The following is a 25,328-nucleotide window of genomic DNA, read 5'->3' as shown; positions in this document are numbered from 1 at the left end:
AGGTGTTCATGTGTCTTGGCAGGATGTTGAGCACCTCGTCACTGAGGCTGTTTTCACACACATTAGATAAGGCACTTTAGTGATCATGTGCAACCAGAATTTCCTGCCGAAAATCCACTTGCAAACAATCACTCAAGAGCATTCAGTCTGCATTAACTAGCATGTGTGAAAGAAGACTGAGTCATCCCAAGCAGTTGTTTGGCCGGTTTGAGGTCCAGTTCTGCTGGAGATCCAGTTCCTGTTACCTGTCTGTACATGTGCGCTCACAGTCAAATCACACCTGACATATGTGCTGACCCTGCCAGGTTTTCAAGGCAAGAGTCATTCAAAGGGGGTTGCCGTTGCCTTCCTCTGCATCACAACCTTGGAGGTCGCCCATTCAAATTCTAACCAGGGCTGAGCCTGCTTAGCTTCTGAGCTCTGATGAGATCAGGCCAGCCTGGGGCTATCCAAATCAGGGCTCTATTTATATAGTACTCATAAATACCCTATGTGTTGTTTATATGTGTACATGATATGTGTCAGGAATGGCGCCTGCCTCTTCCTGGCATCAAATAAGTAAGGTGCAAGGAATGACACCTGGGCCAGGGAATGGGGGTTTCGACTGGGTCTGGTGTTCGTCTGGTGTCCTTCAATGTAACCAACTCTGTGATATATTAACGGAACTCTTTTCTCTTTGATCTGTCTCTATCAGCTTACATATGTAGATATCTAGACTAACTCTGCCAGATGCCGGGGGGGGGGGGGTGAGGGAGGTGTAAGCACTGGAGGCTGAAAGGGCAGTGTGGCAGGAGGGTATCTTTGTACCAGCTTTGGGGCACTCAGCTTCAAAACAAATTCTTTCACACCTCTCTTTCACACATTCTCTGGGGAAATTTAGGGGAAAGCAAAGGGGGATAAACGTAACTGTAGAACTGAGCTGAACTGGCTTCCTGACAATGAGTGCTTGATGCCAATTCAATAAACACTACTGTTCCTTATTCCAGAGTCCATTTATTGACTATTGGTTCAAGACCTACCAATATGGAATGCTGATTTAGTCAATGCACAACTAACACTGAAATAATACATGATGCTGACGCTAAGGCTAGAATTCTGAAAAGGATTTCACTGCAGCCAATCGATCATTATAATTCTAGCAATCGCAGATTTTAAAGCCCAGCAGAGAGTGGCAACGACAGGGGCCTAAAGCGAGGAACACAGAGAGAGTTTTCCATGTAGCAGTGGCTATGTGGAACACTCTCATTGTGTGGAGGCAGCCCAGCACAAGGGGGTATGCACATAGATTGTGCAAGTTTTCACCACCCCGAGACAATAACAATTTCTTCTGCTTCTAAGGATGCCTACTGGAGACTGACAGCCACTCAGGGAGGTGGGGGAGAGGGAGGAAGGGGGTGGTAGAGAAAGGGTTAAACTGAGTTCTTCTGTAGGCTTTTAAATGGATCTGGGATCCTTCCGTGCACTTCTCTTTCCTCTACCCCTTCTTTATAACGTTTGGATTCTCTTGCTTAAAGGGAAAACCTTTCCCTCTCTATAAATGATGATCTGACTTGCTAAGGTTTGTTAGTGGGCTGCTGCTGCTTTTGAAAATAAAAAAAACCCCAAGACTTAGCTCTTAAAATTAAATGGGATTTGCACAGAGTTTTTAAAAAAGAAAGAATTTCACTGCAGCAGTTACTTCTCTTCAGAGGTTTCCCCTCAGCTGCCCTACATTGAAAGAGGCTGCCCTACATTGAAAGAGGATAAAGAAGCCCGCCATCTTGTTGCTATTACCTGCCACCTTTTCCTTTTGCAAGGAAATCAATGTCTAAAGAATCCAGAAAAATGGGGGGGGGGGCACACACACCAATATATGTGTTTTTAATTTAAAAGGGAGACGATGCTTGCCAAATAAACAATATCTGCATCGTTTAGTTAAGCTGGGGAGAACATCCCTTAGCAGAAAAGCTTTGATTTAAAGGAGAAAGATGAGCAGGAAAAGGTGGGATTTGGGGGCAGTGTTACCAATAGCTATGTAGAAAATAATCCCCCTGACCAATTGCATCAAATGATGGCTCAAAGAGCCAATCAGGGACCAGTTGAGTCTCCGAGCTGTGCTCAGTTGGGATGACTTTTCGGCTGAGTGGGGCAACCAGGCCTTCCTGCAGTTCCACCAAAGGCCCGGCCTGGCCAGCAGCCCGCCTGAACCGCAGTGGCTTGTTTACATCATAATTTGTGCATCATGATCCTAATTATTTCTGGATTATATTTTTAAAAGCTTAAAAATAGCCACAGCCCTCCAGAGAGGCTTTTATTTCAAGCAGGTTTGCTCAGAAGTCAGTCCCAAAGTATTCACTGGGGCTTACTCCCAGGAAAGTGTTCTTAGGATTGCATCCTGTTGCATATATTACAGGGAGATTCTCTGTACCTGTTCCAGTCCGCTTGCTGCTAAGTCCAGAGGACTAGAAGGATCAATATGGCCAGCACATTCCAAATCACTGTCTCACCCCGTCCACCGCAATGCTGGGTACTAGGACATGTACAGACAATAGAAATTACACCAAGGCGTACTTTAACTCACTAAGTGATTATACCTTAACCAATAATACACAAAATATAATTTTGTCTTTCTTTCCATGTTCACGTGGATCAAGTAGCAGGTGATGTGAAAGACCTCTGCTTGGCTGTTGTGGGTTTTCCAGGCTGGGTAGCCATGGTCTGGCAGTTTCTGTTTCTAACATTTTGCTCGCATCTATGGCTTGCATCTTCAGATACGTGTCACAGTAAGATGCGTTTCTCTCCATGGCTCAAACACATGGGTCACAAGGCAAAATTTGGGCTTTATTTGCCCAAAGAAGAAGAATCACACATTTTTGCTCCATTCTCTTTCCTTATATGCAGCTGCCGCGTCATTTGAGAAGCTTCTCCAGAAAACCTCTCTTCAAAGCTTATTATTTCTTTTCTTCACATATCCAGTTAAGGGATTTCTTTTTTAAAAAATGTGTTCTCTATGTTGTTCTTAGTTTAACGGGCAGCTTTTAATGTTGGGAATGTTTACTGCACTTGGTGGCTTTTGCTGAGCCAAGAGGGCAACTAAACATATTGCTTTAATTAACCTTCCTTTCCGATGACCCACTTACAGAGGAGCCACAGTGGCATCTGAAAACAGCCAGCCTTACATCATTAAATGGTGTGTGCAGTTAACAAGCAAAACGATCACAGCTCTGCCTTGAAAAAGGGTTCTTCAAGACATCATGGTTATAAAGAATTAGGCAGGTCACAGCAGCTACAGTGCCAAGAGAGAAATTAAAATATGGAGCAATTCTTTATTTACTTCTTATTAGCTTTATACCCTGGCCTTCCCCTCATGGGCTCAGGGTGGCCAACAACATTTAAAATACAGATTCAGAGTAAACACAATTTACTAAAATCTACGGTGCCTACTACTATGAAAAAGCAATGGGAAAACATGGGATGTTGTCCAGAGGTGGGATTCAGCCGGTTCGGCCCAGTAGGGAGCTACAACGGGACTTTTAGAGCCAGCCCAGGGCAGGGAGGAGAACTCTGGGCGTTTCTCCACTCACCCTGATCCCCCCTATCCCGTGCGCCCGGGCGTTCCCATGACGCAGAGCGCAGGGTCATCAAAAGGCGCCGTTTTCTCCAGAGTCAGGGATGCCGCGCGCTGAGGGGGCGCGACAGCAGCAGCTTTGGGGCGGCTGCGCTGTCGCTGCCCCTGTCGTGGGGAGTGCCCCGGGACCCCGCGCTACATGAGGAGAGTAGCGCGGGGCTTACGGTAAGTGGGGAAAGGCCCTTGGCTCTCCTCCCTGCCCTGGGCTCCTTCATTTGAGTGGTGATGTCTGCACAAATTGCCCTCCAACCCCCCTTCCCCCAGGTTCTTTTAATCCCCTTTTATTAGATTTGGAGTTTTTTGAAAACCTAGCTATTCCCATTCAGGTCTGTAAAAACATACTTTCTTTTCAAATCTGGCCACATTGTGTAGATTTAAAAATCTATACTTGGAAAAAGTGTGTGGTAGCAGGGGAAACAAGAATGCCTCGTTCCACCACGTTGTGGGCATAATCGTGAGCGGGCCCTTGTGGTATTTTTTAAATTGCCAGTTTTAGGTTTTAAAATGGCAGTGGCAACCCTATGTTCCACATGAGGATACGGTCATGTCTAGTTTGGTACTCAGTCCCCTGCTGACCAAGGCTGTATGGAGGAAATAGAGACCCTGTCACATATTTTTCTACGATGCCCCCTGCATAAGGAGATGAAGATGTTTAGCTCTCTCCCAATAGCAATTTTATCTGGTTCAGAGGAAAGCTATGTGAAAAGGATTCTAGAAGACGATAATCCTAATATCACAAGAGTGGTGGCAAAATTCAGTACTTAAGAGTCGTAGATATAAACAGGGCAATTTAAACACAAATTAGGGGTAGGTTATTTGGATTATCAATTTTATATTTGGTTTTAAACATCACTTGTGCTTTCAGTTCTGAGATTTGATTTTATCTTATGGTTGTAACAATTTGTATCTGTAAATTTTTTGTAGTTTTTAAATAATATTCCCAAATTTTATTTGGAAATCATACATTGTGGTTTCTATATTCTGTATTTAATAATTTTTGGTCTTCGACCAAAATAAGATTGATTGATTGACTGACCTAGGCTGTATTTCCTAGGATGATCAGTTGTTGGATAGAACTGCAGTGCCTTCCAGGTTCAAGACTCCTGTTCTGCAGAGAATTAGAACCTGTTCTTAGTACAAAACCTTCAGAGCTCCACAAATGGGGGAGAAAAAATAAAATAGTTTGGAAACAAAAGTCCTTATAATATCAAATCAGATCCCACTGTGTTTAAAATTCAGTCTAATCTCTAATTGAGATTCTTGTAGTTTGGTGTTTGACTGATGTGCACGTCATCTTTCTCAACAGTGTGTGCACGCACTGGCCAGTTAGAATACAGAAAACGTCTTGGGAAATATTGAAAGTTGCGGCAAATTGCACATATTCTCCACAAAATTTAGGAGATGGAGAGCAGAATGGTAGAGGATTCCTAATGCATCTTTTCTGCCTGGGAGACAAGATTTGTTAATTTGGAGCTTCAAAATTCAGCAAGCAGTTCAGAGGACAGGAATTTTGGAATCACTCCTTAGCTTATGATGAGCTACTGCATAGGTTCCAAAGGGCATTTTGTAATCTACCTTTCTATGTAGGTTTGTCGGGAAGTGTTCTAAAAGAGAAATTCTCAGGCCAAAAGGAAGCATTGATTGGTATGGTTACCCTCTACAACACTCTTTATACAGCTGCATGGATTACACGCTTGCTGAACCTTACTCAAATTTATGCAGGAAGAAGTCTGTTCTTTGGGGGCATGAAAATGCTGGACTAGAAGCAACCTGCTGTCAGAAGTTGAGGGAAGGGATGATAATCAGTTTGAACAGACAGTTTTATCCACAAGATCACAGTTCTAATGAGGTCCAGGCAGCCATCTGGGAAAACATCACCTGTGCAGTAAGAAAAAACTAAAGTCGGTCTGTGGAGGGCAGGTCAACCTAATGCTTCTCAGTGGGAGGCACACAGCTACAGAGATAGCTCCTCGAATTTTTTTTTTAAAAAAATACAAAACTATACATTGCCAGAATCAGCAGGATGAGTATAACGCTGTACTTTTGGGGCTGAAAAGGTATCCAGGATTGGAACCTGCACAGCAAATGTCCTGGGGCAGCGTCAACCTTCAGCAAATGGCAGCAGGGGGAATCCCTTCAGCTGCAGACAAAATGCCGGGTCCAAGCTGAGGGTGAAACTGACCAAAGAGCAAAACGGTCAGGCGGGAAACAGCCTCTTTTCTCCTCTGATGCCTTTGCTATCTGGAAAGCACACCAGAAGCCGCCTCTTTTCAAGACGTCGCCCGGATGTCTTATTTGGGCTGTGTGGAGTGAAAAGAGGCAGTCGCTTCTTTTTAAGGGCCTTTCCCCACTTACCTTCTGCTGCGCGCTACTCGGGCCAAGAAGCGTGGGGTCCCGCGGCACTCCCCACTACAGGGGCAGCGACAACGCAGCCGCCCCGCAGCTGCCGCTGTCGCACCCCCTCAGCGCGCCTCATTCCTGGTGCTCTTCAAAATGGCGCCTTTTGATGACGTGGGGAAGCCCAGGCGCACGCCAGAAATGACGCGCACAGTGAGTAGCGCGCAGCAAAGGTGGTCGAAGGAAAAGTGGGGAAAGGCCCTAAGATGTCCCACAGATGTCTTTTTTTTTGTGCTGTGCTGAACAGACCAATGGTTACAGCACTGAGCAAAGTGTGTATCAACCCAGATTCAGATTCCTCCTTAACCATGAAACTCATGGGTAACTTTGGATCAGTCCCTGTCTTTCAACCTCTCCTACCTCACAAGGTTGGTGTAAGGTAGAATGAACGAGAGAACTAACTATATCACTCTGAGTCCTTTGCAAGAAGGATGGGGTAAACATGCAATAAATGAATATTTTTCTATTTTTAACCTTTTTTCCCCTCAGCTTGTCTACTTGTAGTTACGAATTTGAGGCAAAGAAGCAATTCCTTCCAGATGTCATTCTCAGTATTCAGTGTATTTGCATTTCAACCCAACTCAGTTTGATTACCCTGAGATGCAACTTTCCCCACATCTCCCACCCAAAATGCACAATTGCTGCAGCATTCTGGAGGCACTGCAGCCATCACAAAGGGCTCTGTCCCCTCGCTTCTCCAGAAACAACTTTCTAGAACTTTCTCCCATTGTGGTAGCAATCTGATCTCCGACTCATACATTAATTCTAACACAGCAGTGTTGATTAGGACTCTGAAAACCTGGCAGAAGATGCTTCTTCTCAAAGGAGATTAATTCCACAAAGATTTTAAGAGCTGAAGGAGGGGGGGTGGGAATGACTCAGAGACAAAAGGATGCTTTTCTTTCTGGGCTGTACCACAGCATTTGATAAAGAAATAAGCAATCTTGGTTCAGATCATGAGATCCAAACCTTCAGTGTTCACTCACTCCTTTTGGACAACAGGTGACTTCACCTTGATTCTAACTCCTTAACACTAACTACCCCTCCCCCACCCCCCAAACCTGTCAAGGCCAGCTCAGCAGTTAGCAAGCAGGGAGCGGGAGAAGTTTTTTGCTTGACTCTCCCTTTTCTCTGCAGTCTGTGGGGCGTTCTGCTTGTGGAGCTCTCCTGATATTCAGGGTGCAGTTTTGAGGTAAATAGCAGGCTGCTTCAGGAAGGAGAAGATAGAGAATTTTCCTCCATGCCAACACCTTCTGTTATGTCTTCTGGTAGATTCAACCCAGTGAATCTCCTGGCCACCTCTCTTCTTGAGACAGACAAGTCCCTTGCTCTGAGAGTCAGTATAGCGTAGTGGTTAAGAGCAGGTGGATTCTAATCTGGAGAACCAGGTTTGATTCCCCATTCCTCCACCTGAGTGGCAGAGGCTTATATGGTGAACCAGATGTGTTTCCGCACTCCTACATTCCTGCTGGGTGATCTTGGGCTAGTCCCAGTTCTTCGGAACTCTCTCAGCCCCACCTACCTCACAAGGTGTCTGTTGTGAGGAGAGAAAAGGAAAGGAGCTTGAAAAAACTCCTCCCCTCCCCCCTTGCATGCCACTCCTCACTCACTCCCCTCCCTTGCATGCCACCCCTCCCTTCCCTTCCCCTCTCTCCGCTAGAGTGGGTGGGCCATGTCCAGATGCTGGGCCCTCTCCCCTTCTGTCTTCTCCCTTGCATGCCACCCCTCACTCACTCCCGTCCCTCACTCCCCTTCCCTTGCATGGCACTCCTCCCCCTCCCTCTGCTAGTCTCCTTGAGTCTCCTTACAGGAGGGAAAGGTGGGATATAAATCCAAACTCCTCCTCCTCCTCCTCCTCTCCTTCTCCTCCATTGTCTTGCTGGTCAATAGACTGCGATCAGAATCTCAGGCCAAGTGACCAGGCTGAGAAACTGGATCGTATTGCAAGCTAATTAGCCACAAACTGATCAGTGGCTGAAAAACGGGGCATATGGACTCCGTCACAAAGCCACACAATGGAGCCTCAGTGGTGGCTTCATCAATAATTCAGGCCCAGGTGAGCATCGGGTGTCATCCTATTATCCTGGATGCTGCCTGGTAAACAAATAGCCTGTTTCTTTATCAAGCATCAGTGCACCATTCAGCAGATGGTTAGAAGCACATCTGAGTCTGTGGTTCTTGACCCTGAACATCTACGGCACACAGAGGTCCCTTCCAGATTCCATCTTGTAGCATATGGTTAGCATGCCATCAGCCCCATCTAGGGGAGGGGGCAAATCTGCCATTGGGAGTGGTGCAGGGTCATGCTGGCAGTTGTTCAGGGGCAAATATGCTGGCATATGGCAGCTGCAACCCTCCCCAGTGTTAAGACACAGCGTGGGACACTACACTGGTGTCCCTGTGCCCCCGCTGCCACAGGAGTGGTCCAAGGGCATGGCTAGAGGCCAGGTCTGCAGACTTACACCACTAAAAGGGGGGTTAGTTGGGGGAGTCTTTTTGGCATTTTAAGCCTCCCAACGCCACTGGAAAACCTCCCTGGGAGTGGCTGCTTGGGTGGGGCTGCCCATTTTCATGATAGATGCCTGCCAGAATGGGCAAACAATGTAAAACCAGATATCTTTATTCCAGAAGCCAGCAGATCTCTGATGAAATTCAGACATCACAGCAAACTGTGATTTATGGACCTGGGTAATTTGTGATGCCTGAAAGCAAAACAGTCCGGCAACCTGGGATAAGTTGACTGGCACCAAATTACGATTCCAAGCTAGGATTCGTACTGGTTTTGTTAGCCACTGTTTCTATTAAGTGTGTTCAGCCGTGAAGTCTGAATTCACAAATCACATTTAGTGGTGCAGCACTGTCCTTCACACCTGCTTAGCCGCAAAGAGGAAGCCATAGTGTGGAACTGGTACAGTCATTTTAAAAAATGGATATGTTGTCGTTATCTGTTTGTATGTGTGTGCCACAGACTTATGGTGCCACAGACTTATGGTGACCCAGTAGGGTTTTAAAGGCAAGAGATGTTAGGAGGTGGTTTGCCATTGCATGCCTCACTGTAGCAACCCTGGACTTCCTTGGTAGTCTCCCATCCAAGTACTGGCCAGGGAAAACCCTGCTTAGTTTCTGAAACCTGCCAAGATTAGGCTAGCCAGGGCCAAATAGATCAGGGCTGTTATCTATTTACATATATCTTGTTTTAATTGCTTTATTATTCATTGGCATCTTTTGTTTCTTTCATACCATGTATGTAATATTTGATGCAAAAATGTTGAAAAGTGTGTTAATGGGAAAATGTGGCACAAGGAAACAGGAAACTGATGTCCAATTTGGGAAGGAGCTGTGGTTCAGTTGCAGAGCATTTGCTTTGCTCCCTGTCATCTCCAGCTAAAAAGATCAAGGGGTTAAGCAATGATCAAAGGTCTTCCTTTCTTCTTTCTTCCTTTCTTCAGTTGTAATTTAATCAGCTACCTTCCCCTTTTTGGGCACTCCCACCTTAGCCACTTAAGCCAAGTGCTCAACCAAATAAACTAATGTCCCAGTACTTAAGTTTTATGTCTCTCTCTTGTTTCTTCAGAAAGGCAAGACTCTCATTTGTCCAAGGAGATTAAGTTCTCTTAGCATGGCCAGAGGGCCCAGTCTTCCCTGTAAAATAGTCCCTCACCCAATGATCAAGGCCCAGTACTTCTGAGTCAGCCTATGGGTTCAGTTGCTGCTGTATGCCACCTGCTTTCTACCCAGATTCCTTGGGGCACAGTGCAGGTCACTGGACTCTGCTTCAAGGACCCAAAGCCACTTCAGGATCTGGTACAGTATTACCCCTAAGAATTCCCCCAGTTCCTTTACTATTCCCAACCTATCCCCTCAACACCGATTTTATCCTTGGACCGTGTGTGTGTTCTGCTGCTTTGATTATTGTGTGCTAGTACATTTATTATTTTTCCTTCAATAAAATTGTTGAATTTTATGTCGCTCTCCTGCGGATTGCTTGCAAAGGCAGACATCTATTTACACAGGCAATAAAGATCCCCAGCTTGCCCAACCTCTTGCTAAGCCAAGGGTCTGCCCTCACAAATTCCACACTCTAAAAGGGGCAGACTCCCACTATTTCAATAATAGCCTTGATAGATCAAGGACCCGACTCAGTATGAGGCAGTTTCTCACCAAGCAGAAGTGAAATTGAAATGGGGGTACTCCAATTAAGCCACTAAATGTGCAAAATTCAGTCTCATGCTTGCCTTGATAGCAATGAAGTGGGGGTTTACTTGCTATCAAAGGGTGAAGAAAAGGCAAGAAGAAATCAAATTAGAGTTCATGCGGAACTTGGGATTTTTTAAAATAAAGAACTAGACAGATAGGCCCACAGAGCTACAGCTCTGGAGTTATGCTAGCACACTAGCCAACAGCGCAATCACACCTAGTTCAAGGCTTTGACTTCCAGCTGAACATGGGCTTTCTGCCTGCTTATTAACTTCCATGCTTCAGTTCTCCAGCTCATGGTGCAAAAGACAGCATTGCACTAGGCGGAGAACTTATGAAATCTTGTTCTTTCCAGCAGGATTTATCTTGCAGGTACTGAGTGCTGGACAGCTTTGTTCTCAGCAAATGTCATTCAGGGGAATGTTCCTGAAGTTGCTGGTGCACAGCTGTAAGGTGGGTTAAAAGTGCCTTTGAAGCCTCCTGCCAGCTTCGCCGCACCATCATTGTATCGCAGCCCAGTTACCTGCATAATGAGATACACAACCCTATCTTTGCATGGAAGCCATGACTGCCATGTCATTCCCATTTCTCATGGCCACATACTGAGCACAGAAGAGAATCTGGGGTGGAAGATATTTTGGAACAGAACTCGGGATGTAAAATAATTGCTTGTTTTTTCTTGATTCTGCTCCAAGTTTAGTCGGTTTGCCTCAGCCCCATCTTCCATCTTTTTATTTCTTTTCACTCTCCTCCTAGACTTCCCTTGCAATAACGTAGTCTGAAAAACAGAAATGTGCAACCTATGCAGAGTCCCTTAATTATATTTGGTCTAGCCTCCTTTTCCCAGAATTTCTCCAGAGAGGCTAAATAAGCTTAGCAAAACAAGGACCATTCAATTAAAAAAAAACTAAAATAAAACAAGAAGTCAGAAGTCAGCTGTTCCACAGCAACACAGCATACTTTGCAAAAGGTAACCTGCTAGAACTCTGAAAAGATCTTACCCAAAACTCAGTCATATGTCAGAATTGATGCTGTACTAAAGAAGAGCAAACATTAAGAAAGTAGTGACATATGGAAGATGATATGGAGTCACTCCACTTTTTCATTTGGGTGGTGGTCTTCCCACGGAAATTCACTGCTTGGGATTCATTGGAAACAGAATTCTGCTGCTAAGATTCATGCATCCCTGGTTGCTGTGCTTATGGAAATTGTTGCACAGAGAATGTGTTTACCTTGCCCATCCAAGTTCCCAGTGAGCCTCCATAGCAAAATGGGAATTTGAATTGGGTTTCCCAGTTTACAGTTCAACACTGTAACCACATTACCATAAGACCATCTTGGCTTGCAAGAGCTTCAAATGTTCCTGTTCTGTTCCCCAAACAAACTACAATCAGGTGCCTTGCAGAGGCATATCTAGGCAAGCTGGAGCCTGGGGATAAAACCTGAGTTTGGCACCCCACCCCCAATGGGCGCCCACCCTCCCCCACCATGACAAACAATGATTTTTAAAGTTCTCCGCTCCTATCTGGATGCTTCTAACCAGGGGTGTCATTTATTCATGCAGACAGTTTATACACATAGATCTGTTATCTTACAGGTGAGCTATATGTAAGAGAGATCATAGAAAAGCTTCAAGTCAGAAATCATGACCCTGACGGGTTTGATCCTCAGTGTTTCTGGTGTCGAAATTTAAATTAACATTGAGAAAGGGATCCTTCTTATGCTGTATCTAAGCCTGAAGTCAGCGCAATTAATGCAACAGACCATTATCATCAGTAGAATCCTGCTGTGCAGTCCCAGCTTAGTGAAAGATGGACTGTAATAACTTTGTGTGTATTTTAGCTTTGAACGTAATTACACTGCAGTTAAAGATCCCCATTGACTTAGCTATATAGTGCCTTACACTGAACATTTCTCCAGGTGTCATTTGAATTAAACTCCAAATTAAATTTTTAAAAAAGATGGAGTGACAGAGAAAGCTGAGCAGGAGTCAGAGCTGCAAAGGTAGAGTCCAAACATTGTTCCCATAACACCTTTTATTAGGAGGAAAGAACACGACAAGCCACTGGGATGCATTCCAAATGGAGCTGCCCACAAACATTTGCTAGCAATAGAATTTGGTTCTGTCAAAATGAAATGTTTCTTTAATATCATTCTCAAATGACAGACAACCTTTGTGAACGTATGAAAATGGTTTTATCTCAAATCAGAGAAGCAGTCTATCTAATGCACTGACTGACAGGGTCTCTCTAGGACATTCTACCAAAAAAAAATCTGGTCTTTCCCTTAAACTAACTGATATCCTTTAATTAAAAGTGTCAGGAATTGAATTGGGGGTCTTTGGCTTGTGAAGCAGGTCATCTACCACTGACCCCTACCCCCCTTCTTACTCAGCTTTAATGAAATCTATATTGCTTTCTTCAGACCTGCGCACATTCATCAGGAAAGTAATGTACTCAATATTTGATCTTCTCCCACAACATATAGAAAAAGCTTTGTGAACTATATTCTTTCTCAGGGAAAGATTACAATGCAGTTATGCATGCTTTGATGGGAGTTGCAGCAGCACACAACGACATTGTAAGGTAGGGCAGACCAGTGGTGCGATTCAAATAATTTAACAACCGGTTCCGAATGGACTCAATGGTGGGATTACAACCAGTTCTCTGAACTAGACAAAAAAAATTAGCTACCGGTTCTACAGAACTGGTGTGAATAGGCCAGTGATGGCGAATCTTTTCGAGACCAAGTGTACAAATTGCAACCCAAAACCCACTTATTTATTGCAAAGTGCCAACACAGCAATTTAACCTTTTCTAGTTTAGAAAAAATGGTTGGCTCCGAGGTGCACGTTACTCGGGAGTAAGCTTGGTGAAGCAACCGTGCAATGTTTCAAATGGGTGAATCACGACCCTAGGAGGGTTTACTCAGAAGCAAACCCCATTGCCAGCAACCAAGCTTACTCCCAGGTAAAGGATCGTGCCCAGGCTAGTCTAGATGTTTGTGTTTGTGTGTGTGTGTGTGGGGGGTGATTTTCCACCAGTGCCAACACAGCAATTTTCCAGCAGTGCCAATTTTCCAGCAGTGCCAACACAGCAATTTAACCTGAATACTGAGGTTTTAGTGCCCAGGCTAGCCTAGATGTTTGTGTGTGGGGCGGGGGGGGGGTGATTTTCCACCCCCCACATGATGAACTCTGTGCATGTGTGTCCACAGAAAGGGCTCTGAGTGCCACCTCTGGCACCCGTGCCATAGGTTCGCCATTGTTGGAATAGGCTGAATCCCACCACTGGGGCAGACTCTCTTTAAAGATTAAATAACCCTACTGACATGCCGGATTCGTCAAAACTATTACTGTTTGCAATGGTAGACATAGCTCTTTGATGAAAGAGCATGTATAGTGCTCCAGATAGCTATATGGCAACACACTTGTTTTCTACAATTGTGCTGGCCATTTTGTTTCCCATGGACTGGGTTCAGCAAACAATGCTATTTAAAAAACAAAAACTTTTTCTAAGTCCATGTCTGAAATTCAGACTTTGCCACACTCCCAAGGATGTCTGCAATGAACTCAGAGCCATAATATTCCTAGTACTTGGGATTCTGTCCTAAACGTGCTCAGCAGCACCCTAAGTACAAGGTGCCTTGGGACTCTTATGGAAGAAGAAGAGAAGAGTTTGAATTTATATCCCCCCTTTCTCTCCTGTAGGAGACTCAAAGGGGCTGACAATCTCCTTGCCCTTCCCCCCTCACAACAAACACCTGTGAGGTGGGTGGGGTTGAGAGAGCTCAGAAGAACTGTGACTAGCCCAAGGTCATCCAGCTGGCGTGTGTGGGAGTGCACAGGCTAATCTGAACTCCCCAGATAAGCCTCCACAACTCAAGTGGCAGAGCTGGGAATCAAACCCGGTTCCTCCAGATCAGAGTGCACCTGCTCTTAGCCACTGCTCTTAACCACTGCACCACTGCTGCTCCCAGAAAGGCCATCAGCAGTATCTCCTCACACTTATAGTGTGAATATCACACTTCAAACAACAGTGTTACTGCAGTTATGCAATTTCTCCATCCACCCCCAGTACATGAATAAATTATATACAAAGTTGTGTAGACAAAAATCATGTCATGGGCACACAGTGAACAGTTTCTGGGGCAAACAATTCTGTCCCTGCCCTTCCATTCATTCAATATTTGTGAGTTTTTGAAATAGTCTATTTTTGCTGAGAGCTTCAGGCTAATGAAATTCATTTATCAAGGACCATAGAACTCTCATCAGGAGCTCTTGAAGGCAGGTAATGGTTTGTTGACATTTGTTGGTCAGAGGAGGGAACAGCAGACAGTTCAAGTTGAGATGCTAATTTCATTAAGTAGAATCAACTTGATCATGAATCAGTCTGATCGTGAGAAGGGTCTGGTAGCCCAAGAAAGCCAGTTTAATGACACTGGCTGCTATGGCCTTCATCTGGGCAACATGATACTGAAGGAGGCCACCAGGCTAACCCTATGTGACCACCTGCCCATCTGCCAGACCTCTTCCCACTTTTCTCATGGAAAGGACTTGTCCAAACAAGAATTGATTCTGAAAAGTATTTCAACTAGAAAGTTGAAAAGTATCTTCACGGAAATAAAATAATTCCAAAAGAGCCAACAGATGAAGGAACAGAACATGTCTGTGCAGAGTATCACTCACCTATTGGAGAAGACCTTGCTATAGTTGAACACCTGAACTTCCAACATCTCATTAACATCAATACTGCTAGCAATTGGCCACCGGAATGTCTGTGGAAAAATTTCATGAGAAGGTGTGAGCAGAGCTTGCCTCAGTCATACATCATATTAACTCGCCAAATTCCACAGTTTTCAAATATTTTAGGTTATCCGACACCCCTAGAATAGGCCATGCACCTGTTATTCTGCTATTCAAGTATAAGGTTAAGTATCCTGTTCAGAACTTGACATCCTCATAAGACAAAACTCTAACCCTCATAATTTGTATACACACACACAAAAATGAGTGTGCAAAATCTTAGACAGGTATGAAGCAAAAATGACAGTGCCATGTAGTGGCTGGTGTTAGGTTAGGACTGGCTCAAATTGCTACTAAGCCATGGGAAATTCTATTAAGTCAGGTAGCAAGTGCGGGTGTGGTAGAAGTGTGTGATGTTCGAACTGTATTCTTATCAGCTGTCAGCATGGCCAATTGGCCATGCTGGTAGGGGCTGATGGGAATTGTAGTTCCTGAACATCTGGAGAGCCGCAGGTTCCCTACCCCTGGACTAGGACCTGAGAGACCTCACATTTCAATCCCTGCTCTGTCACAAAAACTTGCCAGGTACTATTTCTAGAGCAATGGAGCTGCTGCTGCTTTCTTTCTCCCTCTGGGTAATCTCTAAAAACAACACATAATTGTCCCGTGTATTTCTCTACCATCAACCTATGATTTAAAAAAGCAAAAATTGTTTTGTTAGATTAGACTTTTGGCATAATCATGTTCCCATCAAGATTCTGGTCTCTGCCAAAAATTACCAGAAGTCTTCAGGAAGTGGACAAACAGAGCTAGAAGCAGACTTGATGCAGGTGTGCTTATGAGATTGTCTTCTTCGTTACTGTTATACCTTTAACGTGGGAAAGGATCAGTTCTGGAGGCAGTAATGATTATAAAGACGATGTTTATTGGAACACAACAGCCAGCTAATTAACCAGGCCACAGTAGGGCTCAGTAACTCTGACACTTCCTCCAGTTATGATCACAAAACAGCCTCTCCATTCTAGAGAGCCTCTAAAAGTTGTTTTTAAAGCAAAAATATTAATATGCCACAATTAACATCACCACCCTATTTTGAGTTGATGTGAGTTCCACATGTACTGTGTAACTACACATTAACTTTTCAATATGCTTCTTAGGTCGAACGAAGATAGTTTCAGAGAGCAGCTGTGTTGGCCTCCTGGCTCAAACATTCTCTTTATTCAAATGTTATGGTACACCTCTGTTGGGACAGGGGTGGCAGGACATAGACCAGTGGTGGCGAACCTATGGCACGGGTGCAAGAGGTGGCACTCAGAGCCCTCTCTGTGGGCATGCACGCCCAGAGTTCATCAAGTGGGCGGGGCAGAACCCACCCATCTAGGTTGGCCTGGGCATGATCCTTTACCTGGGAGTAAGCTTGGTTGCTGGCAATGGGGCTTGCTTCTGAGTAAACCCTCCTAGTGTCATGATTCACCCATTCGAAGCATTGCATGGTTGCTTCACCAAGCTTACTCCTGAGTAACGCGCACCTCAGAGCCAACCGTTTTTTTTAAACTAAAACCTCAGTATTCAGGTTAAATTGCCGTATTGGCACTTTGCAACACATAAGTGGGTTTTGGGTTGCAATGTGGGCACTCGGTCTTGAAAAGGTTCGCCATCACTGACATAGCCCATCTACAATGATAGCCCAGGCTAGCCTAATCACGTCAGAGCTTGGGAGTTAAGTAGGGTGGGTCAAGGTTAGTACTTGGATGGAAAGACGGGGGTTGCTATGCAGAGGAAGATAATGGCAAAGCTCATCTCTTGATTTATCCCTATGGTCCCAGGGTTGCCATGAGTCCATTGTAATTTGATGGCACGGAATTATTATTATTAAGTTACAATATACTAAGATGAGCAAAGCATTTCAAAATGCCAAATTGAAGAGGGCGAGAAATCAGCCTACAGATGTCACTCCTGCCTGGCTGTCAAAATGCTGTGGCATTTGTCAATGCACAGAGGATCAGTGGAGAATTCCCAGTGGTTTAACTGACTCTAGTCTACCTGCCATCTTCCTTCCCTTCTGAGAACTGGATAGTTGGTAGCCTGAGGAGGTGGTAAAATGTTAAGGTGGTTGACTAGACTGCACCATTTCAGATGGCAGGTGGAAACCCACATTTGGCATTTTTTGCCTACGGTAAAAACTCTTTGCAAATAGGAAAATGGGGTATAGTATTTATCCTTACTGTGCTACTCTTGTCTTGGAAGGGAGTTTTTATACAAAGGAACACCCAAAGTTGGAACCCCTTCCTCACAGTCTGGATTCCAACTTTGAGTGTTCCTTTGTATAAAAACTCCCTTCCAAGATAAGAGCAGCGCAGTAAGGATAAATACTATACCCCATATACTTTTGTATCTGTGAGGCCGCCTTTTTCTCTATGTCTCTTAAAGAGAATGACACTCAGCAAACAATAACCGACTGGAGATCCCTGGCCCCCAAAACATCCAGCTATCCTTGACCAGAGCCAGACACTTTTCATCTCTGGGCCCGGCTCTGTTTGGTGAGGCGAGGGCCCTGCAGGTTTTATTGCAATTCTGAAGGGCCTGTAAGACGGAGCTGTTCTGCCAAACTTATGGTTGAGGACACCAACCTTTTTTCCAATTTAGCTGGCCTCCCTTTCTTCTCCCCACCCCCTCCCTGCTGCTTACTGATCTTGTTAATGTATGGGGTATGAGGAGAACATTGCAACTTAAGTTGTTCCCCCTCATGAAATATGATTTTAAGGCACCAGGTTGATTTCTTTGTTGTTTTATTGTTTATTGTATGTTGATTTTTTTTACTGATATGCATATTATTGACGTTAGCTGCTCTGAACCTGCTACAACAGGGGGAGAGCGACATAAAGAAGAAGAAGAAGAAGAAGAAGAAGAAGAAGAAGAAGAAGAAGAAGAAGAAGAAGAAGAAGAAGAAGAGAAGAAGGAGGAGAAGAAGAAGAAGAGAAGGAGAAAGAGGAGGAGAAGGAGGAGGAGGAGGAGGAGGAGGAGTTTGGATTTATATCCCCCCTTTCTCTCCTGCAGGAGACTCAAAGGGGCTTACAATGTCCTTGCCCTTCCCCCCTCACAACAAACATCCTGTGAGGTGGGTGGGGCTGAGAGCTCCAAGAAGCTGTGACTAGCCCAAGGTCACCCAGCTGAAGTGTGTGGGAGTGTACAGGCTAATCTGAATTCCCCAGATAAGACTCCACAGATCAGGCGGCAGAGCGGAGAATCAAACCCGGTTCCTCCAGATTAGATACACGAGCTCTTAACCTCCTACGCCACTGCTGCTCCTCATAACAAGCAAACAAATAATAAACATATATGTAGTGTGGACTGTTCTACCTTCTTGGGTTTCTGACAAGTCATTTCCACCTCATTCTCCCGCAAGTGTGAATCAAATCTGACCACCAGCTGGGCTAGCCCCGTTCCCAAGCTCAGTCACAGTTCAGCCTAGGTCCCAAGAGCAACTCATCCACCTGACCTCCTCCCCAGCTTCAGCCACCACAACCCTCACTGTGCCTGCATCTGACAAGACTGCACTGTTTCAGATGCACAGCCGCTTCCTCCAGCCTCATGGCACAGTGCTTCTTTCCAAGTCAAAGTAGCCACAAGTTGGAAGAAACAATGTAATAGTCTCTGGCCACGCAGGAAGCCCCACAAAACTCCCCTACTCAACCACGAGCAGTTTATTACAGGAAAGTGGGGAAGCTGACACCATTTGGTGGGAGCGGAATAGTCCCACAGGTAGGCAAAACATTGTAGAACACCTGTTTTATTTTAATCCTCAGGCCAGGATGATTCTTAGAATTCTCGGGTCTGCAAGGAAGAAAATTTTGTTTTAATTATTATTATATAGCACTACTGATGTCCCTTTACAAGAGTTCCCCAGTTTTAAAAGTGAACCCTGCCTATGAGGAGATTGCAATCAAAATCGCTGACAGAAAGGAACAGATGTAAAGAAGCAGAAATACGAGGGAGGGACCAGGGGAGGATGTGAACACATGTACAGTTCTTGAAGCAGAAGGCTTAAAGGTTAAGGGGTAAAAAAAAAAAAAACTACACAGAGGTAGTGAATTTTAATTGGGCTAAAATCCTCTGACAGGGTTCAGATATCTGCTCAGTATTATGTGAGGAAGGGAGTCATAGATCCAGCCCACCAGGGTTCTTCTCACCTCCCCCTGCACAGCTGCACAACCATGTTGTCGTGGCAAAAAGCCAGCCTGTTCCAGAGCATCATAGAATCATAGAGTTGGAAGAGACCCCAAGGCCATCAAGTCCAACCCCCTGCAATGCAGGAACACCCAATCAAAGCACTGCTGACAGATGGCCATCCAGCCTTTTGTTAATCATTTCCAGAGAGGATGTCTTGGTGGGTAGGACACAGCCTGCAGCTGCTTATACTTCCTGCTGCCTCATCATCTTCGTGCTGGACCTAGTCACGTGAGGGCCAATTTTGCGCCCCCCACATGACCAGATTAGTGACTCCCGGGTCAAGGGGTACCCCCCGCCGCCGGGCAGATATGCCACTGGTGTATTGACACAAGTGTGTTATTTGTTTTTCTCATTCTGAATATAGAAATTGTTTTTCTCTGGGCACTGACGTTTAGGTTTTGCAGGTTACAAACTGTGTACCTCCCTGTCTTGATTTTTCTGCATTGTAGAAGACAATGGGAAACTATTACTATCATTTCATGGATTTTGAAAAGCAACACAAAATAGGCAATGAGCTCACCATGAAATGAATGTAAAATAATATTTCCTGTGACAAACAGGAGTCTAGAGACACCTTAAAGATTTTTATGGAAGAAGCTCTTGTGGACAGGAGCCCACTTTGACAGCTGCATGAAGTTAAGACCAAGGAAAGCATAGATTTCTCTCTCGTAACATGATTTGTATGTTAAATTAATGTTCTTGCCTGTAACAGCTGATGCAATTGGTCCCTCTTTGTATATGAATGTCCCGGGCCAGAAATCCTGATTTTCAGGCACTTTTGGCTTCATTGCTTCCCTCTCGATAGGCTCTTTGCTTCGGGGATGAGATACTTCGAAGGAGAAGCAAGTGGGTACAAGGTAACACACTGGGGAGGCACCACAGCATCCATGGGCACCATGTTGGGATAACTGGTTTTCTCTGACTGGTTGTATACTGCCAGAGTCTCAGGCAGATCTTTCCCGACACTTGCTAATAGAGATTGAGATTTCTACCACTGAGTCGCAGTCTTTCTCAATGTGAAACTACCTTGTCCTGGGTCAGAGGTCTTGTCCACCAAACTATGCATTGTTGACTAAGCAGGAGTTTCACCAATGAGCCTGAATGCTGGGATTTTAATAGCTTCATAATTGTTATTACTTTTGTGGTATTCATTTCTTGTTATACCCTGACCTGGATAGCCCCAGGCTAGCTTGATCTCATCAGATCTCAGAAGCTAAGCAGGGTTGGCCCTGGACTATATTTGGAGGAGAACTCTCCAAGGAACGCCTGGGTCATGGAGACAGGCAATGGCAAACTGCCTCTGAAAATGTCTTGCCTTGAACATCCTGTAGCACAGGTGTCAAACTCGCGGCCCTCCAGATGTTCATGAACTACAATTCCCATCAGCCCTTGCCAGTATAGCCAATGCTCATGTTGGGAGGGACTGATGGGAATTGTAGTTCATGAACATCTGGAGGGCCGCGCGAGTTTGACACTCCTGTCCTATAGGGTCACCATAAGTCAACTGTGACTTGATGACGTACACTCATTTCTCATTACACTTTAATTGGTAAGCCTCTCCAAGCAGGCTTTCTGATGGAGGCACATAAATTGCCAAAAGAAACCATCAAATGAAAGAACTTGTGAAAGGGTAGAACCAGATGGCCTCCTCCCTTGGCTGTCAAGTGACATATCTGACCGATGGCAACCCCTGGTGGGATTTTCAAGGCAAGAGAGATTCAGAGGTGGTTTGCCATTGCCTGCCTCTGTGTTCTGATGCCACTACCTGAGTCAAAAAAGAAGGGGTAAGAAGACTGTCCTCTAGGTTTACTTCATCAAAGTAAAATTCCTATTTATTGTCACTGAGCTTCCTTATACCTTCTCTGCTCTCATTCCTCACACATTCATTGAATGAGGACTTGCAGATTGTGACTAAATTGTATTCTGAGACCAAGTTTGCTGCATGATAAAGGCGCCCAGAGCGGTTTTTGCAATGTTAAGAAAAAACAGAGAACAAATCTGTCAGAGGATTCTTCCAAAACCTCATACCGAGAAATCATAATGGCAAAATATCCTTTTTTTTTTATCAGCTCAGCACTGCTATACTAGGTTAATGCTCATGCCTCCTGCAGGGAGAGCTGTGTTTCCCATTTTTAAATTGCTTTCTTGTTTTTGAAGATAATTTCCTAGCACTATTGAAGACTAAACTAATGCCATGCAGGACCAGGGCTCATTTGCCAACACCACAAGTGGCCAGCCGAACACTCCTGGGAAGCTCACAGACCAGACAAATGTGAGATGAAAGATTTTCCTCCAGACAAGTGTGAGAGGAAAGATTAAAAAAAAAAACAAATTGAACAAGGACCACTGGAAATGTCATATATGAAACATTCTTTGAGTGTTGTGGAATGTAATCTTAATTAAGGGGTTGGAACACGGAGGAGTAACAACAAGAAACAGGAAGCTACACTCTCACAAAAAAAAGATGTTTGTGGGCTGTATATTACTCCATCACAGAACCAACATGCCAGACCTTCGTTGTTGTAGAATGCTCCGCATGGGTCCTGGTGCCTACCTCATCCTGCTCCCCCCATCTGTTTAAAAGTCTGATGATAGCCATTCAGTGAACTATAAAGGCTCTTGTATCAATGGGATACAAGAGATAGGGCTGGATAAAAATATGAATGAATGAATGAATGAATGAATGAATGAATGAATGAATGAATGAATGAATGAATGAATGAATGAATGAATGAATGAATGAATGAATGAATGAACGTACCACAATAATGGTTTTGACAAAGGCAAAGAATAAAAATGAATGATAATTCTCATATTTGTTTGGGACTCTATTTTAATGCAGAAGTGTGCAATTTTCTCAACCACTGCACCTAAAGCTGACCGTACTCACATCTTTATCTGAGACAGAGTACAGTAGTGAGACTGGGAGAGCTAGGATGTGGCTGCACAGGCAAAGCCTGAGAAGGAACTATTTGCTCTTTTCCTTCTGAGTTATAGAAGTTCAGTAAATAGCTTGTTATACCTATACTTGAAGTCCCTAGCATTAATAAGACTCTGAGTCTAGCCCTGGCTGAAGGGCTCAGGCTAGCCTGATCTCATCAGATTTCAGAAGCTAGAGTCATCCTTGGTTAGTGTTTGGATGAGACACCACCAGGGAAGACCAAAACTGCTGCATACAGGTAGGCAATACCAAACCCCCTCTGTTTACCTCTTGCTTTGAAAACCCTACAGGGTTGGTTGTGAGTCTGATGGCACTTCCTACCACTGTTGACTCGAGAAGGATAGTTACATTTTATAGATGCCATTCACACCTCAGCCAACAAGATGAGGTGGGGGGCAGGGGCAGAAGCCCTGCGCTCACCTCCACTGTTGTGCTCTGCCAGCTGCCGCTCACCCAGGACCTGCAGCAGCATCTTTAAAGGCAATGTGGCAAGCCACCTGTGTCCCAACAGGGCTTCTCAAATTTTCACAAGGGTCTGGGAAGCTCCACTGGGCAGACACAGGTTGAATCCCCACTTGAAATTTTCAAGCAGATCCAAACCTGTTAGTTGTGAAACTGTGTCCTCTTCATCGGAGTTTCTCCCTCCCTACCGCAGCGAGCACACAGCAGACACACCCGGTTGCAGAACTCTTAGCAATCCCCACTACCAGGCAAACTCGCTTCGCCAGTCTCCCCTGATTGGCTGCCATGCCTTGATGGGGCGGGACCTTTTCCCACTGCTGAAACGTACATTGTAGGGGCGTGATAAAAAAAACCAGCATGTAAAAGTTTAACATTCAACTGTTTAACTGTGCAAACAGTCAATCGTTACCTGTGTAAACCATTAACAATTCAAATTTACATGTTTGACTGTTTAACGTTTGCGTCCCCTTCTGCTAGCCAATCGCAAAAGCGGAAACGAAACCAAGGAAAGGCTGCACACGCATCGCAGCGCTGATTGGTTGCCCGAATTCCACGTCACACTCCAGGGCGGGAAACGAGTCAGGGTTTCAACCCTCATCCCTCCCCTCGGATCAGCTCTGAACCGTGTTAATGAGGTCTATGCCCTTGCAACCAGGTCCTGCCAGAATGCGGATTAATGGGGAGAACGAGCACCAGAAACGGAATCTGCCACGCAAGCAATGGGGAGGTCGTCCCTCAAACCTGGTTAGTTTGTGTTCTGAAACCTGGCTAAGACCGTAGTGGGGATTCGACCACAGTTCATTCTGTTGTTTTAAAAGAGGCCTGAGGAACGTGGAGGGAAGGAGCATCAGCTACGCCAGTTCCTGCGAGGGAGCAGAGGGAGACAGGCCGCTAAGGGGAGTATGTGTGTGTATAAACCTTAAGAAGCACATATAGCTAAGCCACACCAGCTCCTCTACCAGCAGCCAATTATGGCCATATTTTATATAAAATAACGAAGCCAAAAAGCACAAATTGTGACAGATGGGGGAAAAACAACCACCATGATTTGGAGGGGGTAGGGAAACATATCGCAAATGGAAAGACAGTCTAATTTTTCTGCAGCCCTATTTTAAGCTTCTGTTAGTTCTCTCACAAAGACTGAGAAGGTGGATGGCGTTCGAGACACTGAGATTCACAGCTTGGGGACAGATCGTCAGAATATTGGAAGCAAATGCTTGTAACTAATCAAGCTGTGTTCTGATTCCAGGGCCGGTGGGTGATTCCTTAACAAGTGAGGTTGTGGAGATAAAGGGCTGTGTGCTGTGTGCAATCTCAAGTTGGAGGAAGGGACTGAATTTCTGTGACAAGAACAATGGAGTTCTGCAACCTGAGTAAACAACGTGCATGATTTCTCCTCCTTTACATATTAACAAATGCAGAAGAGCTACACCACCTACTCACGCCCTGCTCCAATTATTGGTTATTTTCTTTTGCTCCTCTACTGGCTTTTGAAATTTCAGCAAACATTGTCTATATCCTATCTTTACAATCTAGAAACTTGCCTAAAAATTAAACACTAACAAAAGTGGAGGCTTTCAGAAAAATTAATGTTGTGCTCAGTACCAAATGTTTATCCTTTTTCTATCCTTCTCTTACATGGCAGCGTGCATCATAGCTTGCTTGTTCCTGTCTAGCCTAGACAGTATAGCCCACAGTCTTGGCTTTCTAATTTTGCTCCACTGATGGGACTTGGGGGAAGCTCCTATGTTTGGGTTCCTGAGGGGCAAGACACCAAGGTGCAGAGATGAGGCAGCTGCCGTTCTTTTGCAAAACTTCTTTTAATTACTCCTATCTTTTACGTTGCAGGTCCCAAACAAACGCATTGCAGAAAGGATAGACAGAAAAATTACCTTCAAAGCCAAGCCTGAACCAAATTTCCAACTAAGAACAAAAAAAGTCCTTCCTTTTGTAATTCTTAATCGTATCAGCCCAATGGGTGGAAACTGCCCATTTACAGGTTCTGGGAGGGTCACAGAATGAGATCCCTTCCTCCAAGTTGAGATTGCACACAGCCCTTTATCTCCACATTCTCACTTGTTAAAGTATCATCCACCGGCCCTAGAAGCAGAAAGCAGCTTGATTAGTTGCAAGCATTTGTTTCCAATTGGTTGCTTTATTTGGGATAGGAACTGAGTGACTGGAAGCCCACAATGAGAACACAGATACTAGGTGACACTATATTAGGATGGTGTTCTTGTTAGGGATTCTTGCTTTGTTTCTGAATCTTATGGAAACTGCCAATCTCGTGCCACTCAAATTGCTAGCTTTGTAGGGGGTGGCAGCCACTCACAAAATGGCTGCTTGTGAGGCAGGACTAATTCTTGAATTTGGAAAAGAGATGCTCTTTGCTTTTCAATTCCCAAATGTAGGAGACAGTTTCTCCCTGCACAGCCACTGAAAGAAGCTGCCAAGCATAAAATTGTCTGTCCATATGGCCAAGATGAGGGCACTGAGCTACGATGCATCTGCCAAAGATGAGGTGAGTGTTTTGCCAGTCAGACAGCTGTGAGCCAGGATGAGGTCAGTGCTTGGTTAGTCAGTCAGCTGTAAGGAGCAACCCTAAACTCCTTGTCCTGTTTCCTGTTCTATCTAAGACCCTTTAGGTTTTATCCCAAAGATGCAATAAGCAAGAGGATGCCGGGAAACAAATTGGTAGGCACCACATTGAGGAGCACTGCAGTAGATGAATCACCTTAAGCCTTACTTGA

General features: G+C 44.8%; 1 protein-coding gene across 10 annotated transcripts in view; it reads right to left on the bottom strand.

The window, feature by feature from the left end:
* OTOF (otoferlin) overlaps positions 1-25,328 on the bottom strand; it is a 184,287-nt gene that overhangs the window by 118,031 nt on the left and 40,928 nt on the right. For all 10 annotated transcript variants that reach the window (XM_048516644.1, XM_048516639.1, XM_048516670.1 and 7 more), the window contains exon 3: positions 14,889-14,977. In XM_048516644.1, coding sequence (XP_048372601.1) covers positions 14,889-14,977 — 89 coding nt within the window. The remainder of the gene's footprint in view (positions 1-14,888; positions 14,978-25,328) is intronic.

Source organism: Sphaerodactylus townsendi, linkage group LG01 (genome assembly GCF_021028975.2).
Source record: "Sphaerodactylus townsendi isolate TG3544 linkage group LG01, MPM_Stown_v2.3, whole genome shotgun sequence".
In the NCBI taxonomy this organism is placed as follows: domain Eukaryota; kingdom Metazoa; phylum Chordata; class Lepidosauria; order Squamata; family Sphaerodactylidae; genus Sphaerodactylus; species Sphaerodactylus townsendi.
Note: the sequence above shows the minus strand (reverse complement) of the source record. Positions and strands in the feature narration are given on the sequence as shown.